Below are 12,289 nucleotides of genomic sequence, written 5' to 3' on the forward strand. Positions count from 1 at the left end.
GAGGGTCTCAGGTGTGTTGTGAAAATTTTTAAAGATCATTAATTATTTTTGAAATAAGTTTGAAGAACAGTAAGTATTTTTTTTTTACCCTTTTTTGGATCAATATCATTTAAGTGCACCGAGAGATTAAAAATGGTTGAAAGGCTCAGTGCCTGTAGCTCAGTGGTTAAAGCGCCGGCCACATACACCGGGGCTGGCAGGTTCAAACCTGACCCAGGCCTGCTAAACGACAATAACAACTGCAACAAAAAATAGCGAGGCGTTGTGGCGGGCACCTGTAGTCCCAGCTACTTAGAAGGCTGATTGAAGCAAGAGAATCACTTAAGCCCAAGAGTCTGAGGTTGCTGTGAGCTGTGACTCTGGCACTCTACTGAGGGCGAGATAGTGAGACTCTGTCTCTAAAAATAAATAAATAAATAAATAAATAAAAACAGTTGAAAAACACTGGTCTAGAGCACGACTCAAAGACCCGCCTCAGCTTTCACAAGGTGATGTTGTCTGTGGGAGCAGTGAAGAAAGCCGAACATCTATCAGCTGTGTGACTCCTGGGCAGTGAACAATTCTAGGAAAGCAAGCCAGGGAATGATGGCTTTTTAAAAACTATTCATACACCTCTGCAGAGTTTAGGCCTTTTATTAGTTTTCTAGAGGGTTGCTTCCTCACTGGCGGTGAGGTGTCTGAGGCTTTGTCCTTCTCTCAAGCCTTAAAGTTAGCTGGCATTTTCATGAATGCTGATAAAAGATGTGAGATTCCTGGGTCAGAGACAAAGGACATTTATCGCTCACAGCAATGGCAATATAGCCAGAATGTCATTTTTTCCACCAGTTTCCCCAGTTTCCTCAGGATACTTGCATGATACTCATGATGAGTTCCATTGCTAGAGAATAGTGCTGAACTTGGGAAACCTAAATCCTTGAAAGGTGTTTTTAATTAATAGTTCATTTTGGTTTTTTATTTTACTTAATGCTATGCCAGAATTCACTTCAAAGGGTACAAGACTTTCTATACAGAATGCATGTGTAGCAACAACTTAATTCTGGCATACAGAACGTTAACACTCCATTATACCTAAATGTCTCTTGGCTTTTCACAAAAAGCAAAGATTACCGAATGTTTACCGATGTTCTCCCCTGCCTGACACATTAATGTCTTCATATTCTAATGTGATATTAGGCAACTACACATGTGGGTGGAGACTTACATTTAAATTGTCAAATAAACTGACTAAATAATTTTGTCAAAGCAGATTGGAGACATAAAAACAGCCGAAAAGTATTTTCAAGAGGTTGAGAAAGTGGCACAGAAATTGGATGGACTGCAGGGTAAAATAATGGTTTTAATGAACAGGTAAATATTTTTTAAACTCAATATACATATTATCAAGTTTCCCCCAAAGAGTTTAAGTTCTACTTATTGATCTGGAGAAAACGTCCCTCATTGTACCTCTTCCTGTCCTGTGTGTGTCAGAGTTAGAGGCCAAGAAGTACATGGGGATTTTCTTGAATTTCATTGTTCTTTTAATCATAAAACTGATTTTAATGGGACATTTCTCCCCGTTTGTTTCTCAAAGAACTGCTTGTGTCGCCCCACTGTCAGTGTTAAGTTTGCTGAGTGCCCACTGTCTCCGTGTGTGTGTTGAGACCCATGTGCCGTGCTCCGTGCCTGCTGTCTCCGTGTGTGTGTTGAGACCCGTGTGCCGTGCTCCGTGCCCGCTGTCTCCGTGTGTGTGTTGATGCCCGTGTGCCATGCTCCGTGCACGCTGTCTCCGTGTGTGTGTTGATGCCCGTGTGCCGTGCTCTGTGCCCGCTGTCTCCGTGTGTGTGTGTTGATACCCGTGTGCCGTGCTCCGTGCCCGCTGTCTCCATGTGTGTGTTGAGACCCGTGTGCCGTGCTCCGTGCCCCCTGTCTCCGTGTGTGTGTGTTGAGACCCGTGTGCCGTGCTCCGTGCCCGCTGTCTCCATGTGTGTGTTGAGACCCGTGTGCCGTGCTCCGTGCCCCCTGTCTCCGTGTGTGTGTGTTGAGACCCGTGTGCCGTGCTCCATGTCCGCTGTCTCCGTGTGTGTGTTGAGACCCGTGTGCCGTGCTCTGTGCCGGCTGTCTCTGTGTGTGTGTTGAGACCCGTGTGCCATGCTCCGTGCCCGCTGTCTCCGTGTGTGTGTTGAGACCCGTGTGCCGTGCTCCGTGCCCGCTGTCTCCGTGTGTGTGTTGAGACCCGTGTGCCGTGCTCCGTGCCCGCTGTCTCCGTGTGTGTGTTGAGACCCGTGTGCCGTGCTCCGTGCCCGCTGTCTCCGTGTGTGTGTTGATACCCGTGTGCTGTGCTCCGTGCCCGCTGTCTCCATGTGTGTGTTGAGACCCATGTGCTATCCTCCGTGCCCGCTGTCTCCGTATGTGTGTTGAGGCCCGTGTGCCGTGCTCCGTGGCAGCTTCTCCGGCTGAAGCCGGGAGGTGGCGAGGCACAGCTTTGTGTGCGTATCTGCTGAGACACAGCTGCACTGGGATAGCACACACACACAAGACCAGAGTGTGAGAACAAAACAGGTGCCAGTTTTCTTATCAGGACATAATTTTAGGTCAAGTTTCTATATCTAAATTAATAAAAAAAAAAAAAAAAAAACTGAGGGTGGTGCCTGTGGCTCAGTGGGTGGGGCACCAGCCCCATATACCAAGGGTGGTGGGTATATTTGGCCCTGGCCAAATTGCAACAAAAATATAGCCAGGCGTTGTGGCAGGTGCCTGTAGTCCCAGCTACTTGGAAGACTGAGGCAAGAGAATCACCTAAGCCCTAGAGCTGGAGGTTGCTGTGAGCTGTGATGCCACAGCACTCTACCAAGGGCAACAGAGTAAGACTCTGTCTCTTAAAAAAAAAAAAAAAAAACTGAGTGGTTTTAATTTGCTGGCCAGAATGTTTAGGCAGCGAAGGCATCAGGGCAAGTGCTGTGAGGTGCAGGTATGCTCCAGCGTCCTGGTTGTCCCCGCCACCTTTCCTGTGTTTTGTGTTTCAGAGCTTTCCTGCACCTGGGACAGAACAACTTTGCAGAAGCCCACAGATTCTTCACGGAGATTCTGAGGATGGACCCCACAAACACAGTGGTAAGATCCCAGAGGCATGCTCAGTGACCCCGGGCCTGGCCCTCCGCATTTTGCAGGTACTGGAAATAGACACAGAAGTGCACCTGTGGCCTCCCTGGGGTCCACAGGCTAAGGCAGCTGCGGTGCTGGCTGGGGTGACTGCTGACTGCTGAGCAACCTCTCATTGTGCTGCCCTCCTAGGCCAACAACAACGCCGCCGTGTGTCTGCTCTACCTGGGCAGGCTCAAGGACTCCCTGCGACAGCTGGAGGCCATGGTCCAGCAGGACCCTGGGCGCTGTCTGCACGAGAGCGTGCTCTTCAACCTGACCACCATGTACGAGCTGGAGTCCTCGCGCAGTGTGCAGAAGAAGCAAGGCCTGCTCGAGGCCGTGGCCAGCAGGGAAGGAGACAGCTTTAACACGCAGTGCCTCAAGCTGGCGTAGTCAAAGCTCTCTAGAACACCTGCATCTCTGTAGACTGTGTACATGGAGCTAACGTATTAATGCAGCTCTGAGGGGCTTAATAAAACGTCTTTTCACTGATGTCTGGAGCATCTTCTTGATCCTAAGGCTGTCTGGCAGCTGCTGGACTCCAGCCAGCTCCATCCTGCACCTCGACCGCAGTTCATGAATAGGAGCTGACCATCCCAGGGCTGCACTGGGGCTTGTGGGCACAGGCAGCCCATGCACACATGGGTCCTCCTATTTATCCCTGGAGGCTAGCCTGCCTCTTTCACTAACTGAGTGTCCAGAGAAAGACTGGCAGACATGAGCCCTTCTTGCCACACACCTGACGTTCTGGAGGAATTTTTGTCAGTAATGGTAGAGAAACCGTCATCTTCCTTCCACAGCCCCAAACTAAACTCATCAGTCTTAGTCAGCTGATTCTTTTTCAGCCTGATGCCTTGAGTGCCTGGTACTGGATGAAGAGCCCGTCATTTCTCCTGGATTTTGCCATGTGGGGAGCAGAGCAGGATAAAGGCTTCATGTGCACAATGAAATGAGGACGGACGTTCACGGCACAGGTGGGGGAGGCGGGGGCGGGGCTGATAGTATGCCTGGAAGTCAGGACATCAGCTGTAATATTCACATAGTTATCCTTGCTTTTAAAAAAATTGAAATACCTGAAAATTTCTTCAGTTTATTGAAGTTCTCTGGCAAAAGTGCTTTAAATATCTAGCTTTTCTAATGCATTTTCAAATATATTCTAATAATTCATTTTAGAGATTCTGAAATATAAACATCCAGTGCACAAAGCCAAGCTTTGTTCCTATTCAGTCTTTTGGTAAAGTAGAAACATGGAGATGGAGCATCTCCCAGACAGTCTCAGCCCATTTGCTAAAATACGGTATCATTGCACTTTACAGGAGGAGAAAAAAGAGATGAGTGGTGAAAAGGACCATTGAATACCAAGGAGATTTTAAAATCTCTCTCTTCAAAAACAGAGAAAAATTAAACTTTAATTTTAAAAAACCCCAAAAGTTGATATCATTTAACACGTTGCTGACTGGGCCACAAGTTACCCAGTGACATGGATTGTTTGTGTCTAAAAGTTTCATCAACTAGTGCTAAAATGTTAGAGGTGCTCAGTGATTCGGTATTACAAGCAGCTAAGAGATGAAGAGGGAAGAAAGAATAAAGCAGGCTGACTTTGGGAGCTGGGGATTGAGGCTGGGTGAAATGAATCAGGGACAGCTGCTGTCAACACATTGTTTCCTGGCAGTTTCACGCCTAAACCATCCGTGCTACTGGGTAACTCGTGATGGGTGAGCAGTGTGTTCAGGTCCTTCACTTGGAGGGTTTTCCTTCAAATCTGGCTTCAGGACTGCGGGCTTTTCTTGTGCTCACTCCTGACACCACGCCGCACCGGCTCCTGAGCGGAGTTTTTTCCTGCATGTGTTTGGCTGAACCTTAGAGCAGTGTTACATCAGTAGTTCTCAAAGTGGGGTTCCTGGCCCAGTAGCACCTGTGTTTCCTGGAATGTGTCTTCAGAAATGCACATCCTCAGCCCCACCCCGGCCCACAGAATTTAGCTGCAAGGGCCTGGGCTCAGGGTGGCAGACCTTGGAGCCCCTGGGGCTTGCAGCCCAGCCTTCTTGTGCTGCCAGCATCTCTCCTGTGTCCCCTCAGAGGCCCTGCCCCACCTGTGGTTGTCTCTGCCTGGATGCCCTACCGCACCCCATGCATCCTCCCAGCCTGTCCACTATCACCCCCAAAGCCACCTCCTGCCCACACTCCCCTTCTGCTCTTCTTGTGGTCTGACCTTAGGACCTCTCAGGCTCCGCAGCACCTGCCAGCCCCACAGGTGTCATCTCGCGCTGGCTCTGCCTTCAGCCTCCCTTGTCATCCTGACATGCTGTGCACAGACTCCAGGGTCTGTGGAGCAGATGTATGGGACCCTGGGACTCCAGGCCCAGCAGAGCAGGTGTGCGGGGCCCTGAGGTTGCAGGTCAGTTTCTGAGAGGCCATTGCATGTCGTGTTCCAGGGTCTGGCTCCACAGGCACGTGGCTCTCCCACAGCTTCAGGCTTACCCGCACAGAGGTGCTGCCAAGAACTCCTTTGCCAGCAAGGACAGAATAGAAGCTGCCCCAGCTGGGGCTGTCTGGAGGTGCTACTTTGCCCAGAATCTGGGCCCTGACTCTGTGACAAGACAGGACCCAGAATGTTCTTCTGGATGGTGAGCCTGGGGGGCGGCGCTCAGGCCCCCAGCATTCTCAGTCCTGGCCCTGCTGGTCTGGGGCACTGTGTGGTCAGACAGCAGCATGCCAGTGGCCACGGGATGTCCTGACAGCTGTCCAGAGACCAACACCTTCCAGGCAGCATTGGAGGCTGAGTTTTGGTTTCATCCTGTGCAGAGGGAGGGGCCCCGCGACAGCCAGAACTGAATTCCCCACCAAGTCCGAGGCAAAGGGCTAGAGACAGATTTCATTTGACCTTAAAAAAACAATAATGAGTATAGCCTGCAGTCCTGAGACCATGGCCCTAGGTCTGTGCCACTCGTGTGAGTGATGCTGGGCCTCTGCCTCTCACGGGCGGCTCCAGGCTCCCATCACATTTCTGTTCTCTCCTGTGCTTGGCTCCTTTTCAAAAACAGTGCATGTCTTTGGGGGTTGTTTGTTTGTTTGTTTGTTTAATAAATGAATAAAAATAAACATTGTGCCGTGTGCTGGGCTCTTCTCTGGGGCAAAGCAAAACCTCACAAATTTTTCTTGCTGTGCACACGTGAGGGAGTTCTCAGCATCCTAAGGAAGCCGGGATATTGTTGCTCCTGGGACATGAGACTGGGAAAGACAGGCTGTTTGTAAAGGTCTATTGTGTTACAAAGTCACGCCATCAATTCTCTCAGCAACTGTTATTGTTAGAATCACTCTTAATGACACTGTCACTGTGCCTTTCGGGAACAATCCCCTTCCTCACTTTTCTCCTGGATTGTGAAGGGAAAAGCAACCAGACTATCAAATTTCCCAAACTTTAGCAGTGCATAAATGCTATTTCAGCATGTTCTCTGCATTTTATTCAAATAAAAACGTTACAGGAGGGCAGCGCCTATGGCTCAGTGGGTAGGGCGCCAGCCCCATATACCGAGCAAGGGTGGTGGGTTCAAACCTGTCCCTGGCCAAATTGTAACAACAACAACAAAAAAAAAAAAAATAGCTGGGCATTGTAGCGGGCACCTGTAGTCCCAGCTACTTGGGAGGCTGAGGCAAGAGAATCGCCTAAGCCCAGGAATTGGAGGTTGCTGTGAGCTGTGGTGCTACGGCACTCTAGGCACTCTACTGAGGGCACAATAAAGTGAAACTCTGTCTCTAAAAAAAAAAAAAAATGTTATGGGAGTAATAACTAAGCTTATAAAGTGGTGGCCTGGCCTTATGGGAGCCTGTCGGCATTCTGCAGGGCCCTGTGGGACCGTGCACAGGCAGGACTGGGCATGGGGGCAGCTCTGCTTATCGACGTCCTGCAGGTCACCCTGGAAGAGGGTGGCATGCCCCCGTATGTGCTGCGTGCCACTAAGAACAGGAGTTGACACATTTTTTTGGTTTGTTTTTGTTTTACCAACTCTTTCAGGACACTCAAGACCAGTCTGTTTGGCCCGTGGATCATAGTTTGCTGACTTCTGTTGCTGAACAACAGCTGGGACATAACAAATGCCCAGGACGGCTCTCACGTGAACACCCCATCGTGGACCGCACCGTAGTCAGCACTGAGAGGGTGGCCTGGCACTCCAGGGCACCTGGGCTCAGAGCCAGCAGCTCCCGGCTGCTGTGCCCAGCACTGACCCATCTGTGCTGTCAGAGCCACTGGTCCTCCATGAGTGTAATTCTGTGGGTGCCGTAGATCCGTGTGGCCCTGCAATGGATGTCTTTTCCTTTATCCCCAAAATAATGTGTAGGTTAAATTACTTCCTTTTGATATACAAGAACACAAATAGAAAAGGCATTATTGGTCACTTCTTTACATGGCATTTCACGGAATGCTAACAGCAGTTCTGGGAAGTGGAAATTCACAGGTGAGAGCGTGAAAGTTAGAAATGCCAGGTGACTCCCCAGGCCTCATGGTTGAAAGGTGGCAGAGGCAGGTTCCAACCACTGGTAATGCCCCAGCTCATAAGTGTCCCACTGAGTTGTGTGCCTTTCACATGCTGCAAACTGAATGTCCTGCAGGCTGCGCACTGTAGGTCAGGTTCATGCAGGGTTCAGCCACCGGGGCAGTGGCCTGGGCTCTGGCAGGCACCCCGGGCACACGTGTGCACAAAGCCCAGAAGCACGCACGCTCACACGCACCTCACAACACCTGTACAGCAGATACGCATACATTTTACACCAACTACATATACACACAAATACCACACACACATGAAAAACAAGAAGAATAAGAGGTTTAGAGGATGGGGTAGGAAAGAAGAAATTTTTCTGGGAAAACCAGGACTGCAGCTGCCCCACACTGTGCTGTGGCTTGGAGCTATTTCCCTCCAAGTTGCACATATGGCCCCAGGATGTTTCTGCTCCTGGGACCCAACTTCTGCCTGAGGGCCTGCTCCTCAGACTCTGCCACGGCCACTCCGAGAGTTCACAGCCTCTCTCTGACGCATTCCGAACGTGACAGCCCATTCAAACAGCAAGCTCTGCCCCAAGGGACATGCCATCACAGCTAAGGACAGAGGGAAGGCAATCCTCCGCCCTGTTCAGAGCCAGTGTTTATCTTCTGGCCCCAGTGTGCTGTCACTGACCAGCACTGCCCTGCACACAGCAAGGCACCCAGCAGGGCACAGGGTGAGCAGGGGGCAGCAGCAGCTTCTTGACCAGAAAAGGGTCTCTGGGCTCCCTCTGCTCTCCCCAGGGTGGGGCCTCTGAGCCGAAACTGCAGAAACTGGACAGAGGTAGGACAGCCGGCAATATGGGCAATGGGGCTCCCCACCGCTGCAGCAGGAGGAGCAGCCAGGTCACAGGTGTAGCCTGCATAAGAGAGGGACAGGTATCTGTAGGCTTAAGGAACTTACACCTTGATTACAAGTGCTGGAGTAATAAGAATAAATTTCTATAAAATATATGAAAAATTAGAGGATTCTTTGGGACAAATAACTGGCTATTTACTCTGGGACTCTGGATAAAGGAATATCTGACTTGGAACCTGTGTACTGATGTCCCATGGCCACCATAACTGTCATGAACTGGGGGACTGCAATGGAAACTGTCCCCACAGCTCAAGGGCCAGAGGTGTAAGCACAGGGTCCAGCAGGTGGGTGCCCTTGACGCTGAGGGAGAACCTGCCCCACGCCTCCCTCCCAACTCCCACGCTGCAGTCACCCCTGGTGCTCCTGGCTTGGGGCCACTTCATCACAGCCTCTGGCCTCCATGTCTGTGTCACCTCCAGACACCAATCTGGACTTAGTGCCCACTGGGGTCCAGGACGTCTCCATCTGAAGTCCTTGTCCAGCCACACTGGCAGAGACTCTGTTCCATATCCAATCATGTCGTGAGGCTCCAGGAGACATGAGTGTTTAGAGGACACTCTTGAAGCCACCACACCTACCAGCAGTGCTCCAGTGAGGATCAAATAAAACCCTTTAGATCTCACAGGATGAAAGATGCCTCCAGGAGCCAGCATTGTTCCAGGAACCTCACACATGGGCCCTGCTCCATGGGCACGAGGCATCCCCTTCTACAGATGAGACGCATGAGAGTTTTAGAGAATCTACCTGAAGTCGCGCAGTTGTTAGAGGGGCAGCACCAGACTCACCACCTCAGGGAATGATTCCGGCATCTGAGCCTCCGTCCACTCGGACACCTCCCTGCCCCCTGCACTCACAAGGAGCCTCCCACTGCTGGGCTCAGCTGCTGTGCCGCCACCTGCCCTGGGCCTGCCGTGTCATCCTTGTGTCCTTGGGGACCCCACCCCATGTCCTTCTGCACGGGCAGTCGATAAAGCCCGGCGCCAGAGGGCCATCAGGATTAATTAGTGGGGGAGCCAGCTGGCAAGTGTCGGATGCTAAAGCAAATCACATTGATCCATCAATTTGCCCTTGGCCAGACCACTGTATAACCCAGAAGAAATTCTGTTTGGATTTCTTTAAAGGTTGGTGCAAAATAAGCACAGCACCCATAATAGGGAGGTAAAAGACCTCACAGTATGACAACAGGGCAGAGGAGGGGTCTCTGTGGGCAGCACACCCCACCACCCTCACCACAACACTGCGCTCACCAGGGACACCCCACCCCAGATCCTCCGGCCTGGGTGCTATCTTCCTGCCCAGATGCTCCCAGTGCCTTGGCCGCCACCACATTTGAAATATTGTTTTAAAAATAATGGCTTTCTAAGGGAGAAACCAGAGAAGAGAGAGCAATTGAGAATTGGTGCTCCCAGTGGAGGTGCTCCCTCCCATCCAGGCGGGGCCTGACTGCAGCCTGGTGTAGGGGCAACCTTGCAGAACCCTGTCCCTTGGCCGGCACCTGTCTGCCCTCCTCAGGGCTCAGGCAACGGTTATGGCAAATCTGGTCAAGGACCTACACCAATGACATCCTGCTGTCCCCAGGAATCACCCTCTGGAGGGCACCCAGGGGTTCCTTACACGACACCCAGAGCAGCCGCAGCAGAGGGCCCAACTCTAGCCACCGCTCCCACAGTCCACCTCTGTCTGACCAGGCCCCTTCCACAGGACAAGCTGGCCGAGAGCTTGTGCCTGGCACGCACAGTGGCTGTACACCTGGCTGGCTAGCGGGAGCAGCTCAGGACTTGGTTGATTTTTCTCACCAGATGGCTCTGGTCCACAGTACTATTTACAGAACTAAGGAGTGGAGAGCACACCCCACCTCAGGGGACAGGAGAGCAGTCCAATCCCAAGTCCTGACGCTGTGACATGACCAAGCGTGTGACTTGCACCTGCTGAGCAATCACAGCTCTCTGTCATGAGAAATGAAGCCTCAGAGATAGAACTGGGCAGAGCAAAACCCACCTACAAATAAGCCAGCTTCTACACTGGGGTCTGAGGAATCCTTACGTCCTCCAACTCCTTTCCATGAAGTTGAGCAGATCTTCAGAACGGCTGGGAGATTTTTACTTATCTTTTGTTTTTAGTTCCTTTAAGGATCAGGAAGAAAGTGAAGACCAAGCATGGGATGGGCATAAACCCACACGGCCTGTCCACCTTCCACCACAGCAACCAGAGGGAAGTTAGACGGCCACCCACCCTGGTCAAAGGGCCACCCACCCTGGTCAGGGGGCAGCCCTGGGGCAAGATGTACAGTCCCCACAGGCCCAGTGCAATGCTGGTCCCAGCCCCTCCTATTCACAGGAGTGCCCAGTGGCCAGTCACATGCACAGCACAGCCAGGTGGCCTCAAACTGTCCACAAACCACCATGCCCAGGGCTTATGTGGAGACATTTCATGAACTTGAGGGATGGCTTCTCTGAATGAAGACTAAGCCTCCTCTGTCCCATCCGCTCACAAACTCACACAGGCTGACTTAACAAGCTGTTTTCACTTTATGCAAGTGGAACTTAAACCCACAAGAGAAATCACCAAGGAGGACACAGCAGCTGGTCACTGCAGCCACCACAGCCCTGCTGGCCCTGGCCCTGACCCAGAGCCAGCCCCACAGACCCTGTCTGGACAGTCACTCCCCAGAAGTGGGACGAGATTTGAGGTTCTAAAACTGTCTGCACCATGTGCCCACCACGAGGAACCAGCTCGTTTGCAGAGGGGAATGAAGTCCCCTGCAGAGGGGACCTGCTCGGCCCTCCCCAGTCCCTGGCAGAGGCTCCTTTATGTCTGGCTTCTGTCACTTGTGACAAAAAAAATGCCCTAATTATTAAGAGATCACATCAGGAACATTTAAAAGCACAGAATCAGGCAGACACAGGAGCCAGCCCTCCCATCAACACCTCCCGAAGACACTGACCAGCCTCTGCAACGGGCAGAGGAGCCGTTCCCACTCCTTCCTCTCACCCACTCCACACCTGAGAGCACCCAGCAGCCAGCACGGCATGCAGAATGGACCACAGGACCCACTGCTTCCATCCTGCAAGTGCGCACAGCCTGCGTGGGCACCAAGGCCCCCCGTAGCGCCACCCGCCTCTGCCCCTCACTCCCCGCTCCGAGGCCTGCCGCAGCTCGGGTCCTATCTTGTTTCTGCCCCTCACTCCCCACTCCAAGGCCTGCCGCAGCTCGAGTCCTATCTTGTTTCTGCCCCTCACTCCCCGCTCCGAGGCCTGCCGCAGCTCGGGTCCTACCTTGTCTCTGCCCCTCACTCCCCGCTCCAAGGCCTGCCGCAGCTCGGGTCCTACCTTGTTTCTGCCCCTCACTCCCCGCTCCGAGGCCTGCCGCAGCTCGGGTCCTACCTTGTCTCTGCCCCTCACTCCCCGCTCCGAGGCCTGCCGCAGCTCGGGTCCTATCTTGTTTCTGCAGGTCTGTTCCATCGCTTTGTGTTTCTCAACATTTTTCAGCCACTGATAGTGCTCCTTCGAGGTGAAAGGAGGGAAGCATATGGCTTGGGGTTCACACTTGGCACACCCATTATCTGTGCTGTTTTAACAAAATGTACTTCAGCGCCTAGTTTCTGGGTCGGCTGGTGGTGCTGGATCTCCCATGAGATTGCAGCAAAGATGTCAGGGCTGCGTCACTGACAGCTAGACCGGCTTGGAGGGCCTGCTCCACACCCGGCCAGTGACGAGTGGACAGCCTGCAACCGCCCCACAGGGCTGCGCCAGCCTCCTCTTGACACA

General features: G+C 52.2%; 1 protein-coding gene across 2 annotated transcripts in view; it reads left to right on the forward strand.

The window, feature by feature from the left end:
* Positions 1-6,223, forward strand: part of TRAPPC12 (trafficking protein particle complex subunit 12) — a 108,464-nt gene extending 102,241 nt beyond the window's left edge. For both annotated transcript variants that reach the window (XM_053587106.1, XM_053587107.1), the window contains exons 10-12: positions 1,247-1,347; positions 3,003-3,090; positions 3,271-6,223. In XM_053587106.1, coding sequence (XP_053443081.1) covers positions 1,247-1,347; positions 3,003-3,090; positions 3,271-3,513 — 432 coding nt within the window. In that variant the 3' untranslated portion in view covers positions 3,514-6,223. The remainder of the gene's footprint in view (positions 1-1,246; positions 1,348-3,002; positions 3,091-3,270) is intronic.
* The last annotated feature ends 6,066 nt before the right edge of the window (positions 6,224-12,289 follow it).

The sequence above is a fragment of the Nycticebus coucang genome, chromosome 4, assembly GCF_027406575.1.
Source record: "Nycticebus coucang isolate mNycCou1 chromosome 4, mNycCou1.pri, whole genome shotgun sequence".
In the NCBI taxonomy this organism is placed as follows: Eukaryota; Metazoa; Chordata; class Mammalia; order Primates; family Lorisidae; genus Nycticebus; species Nycticebus coucang.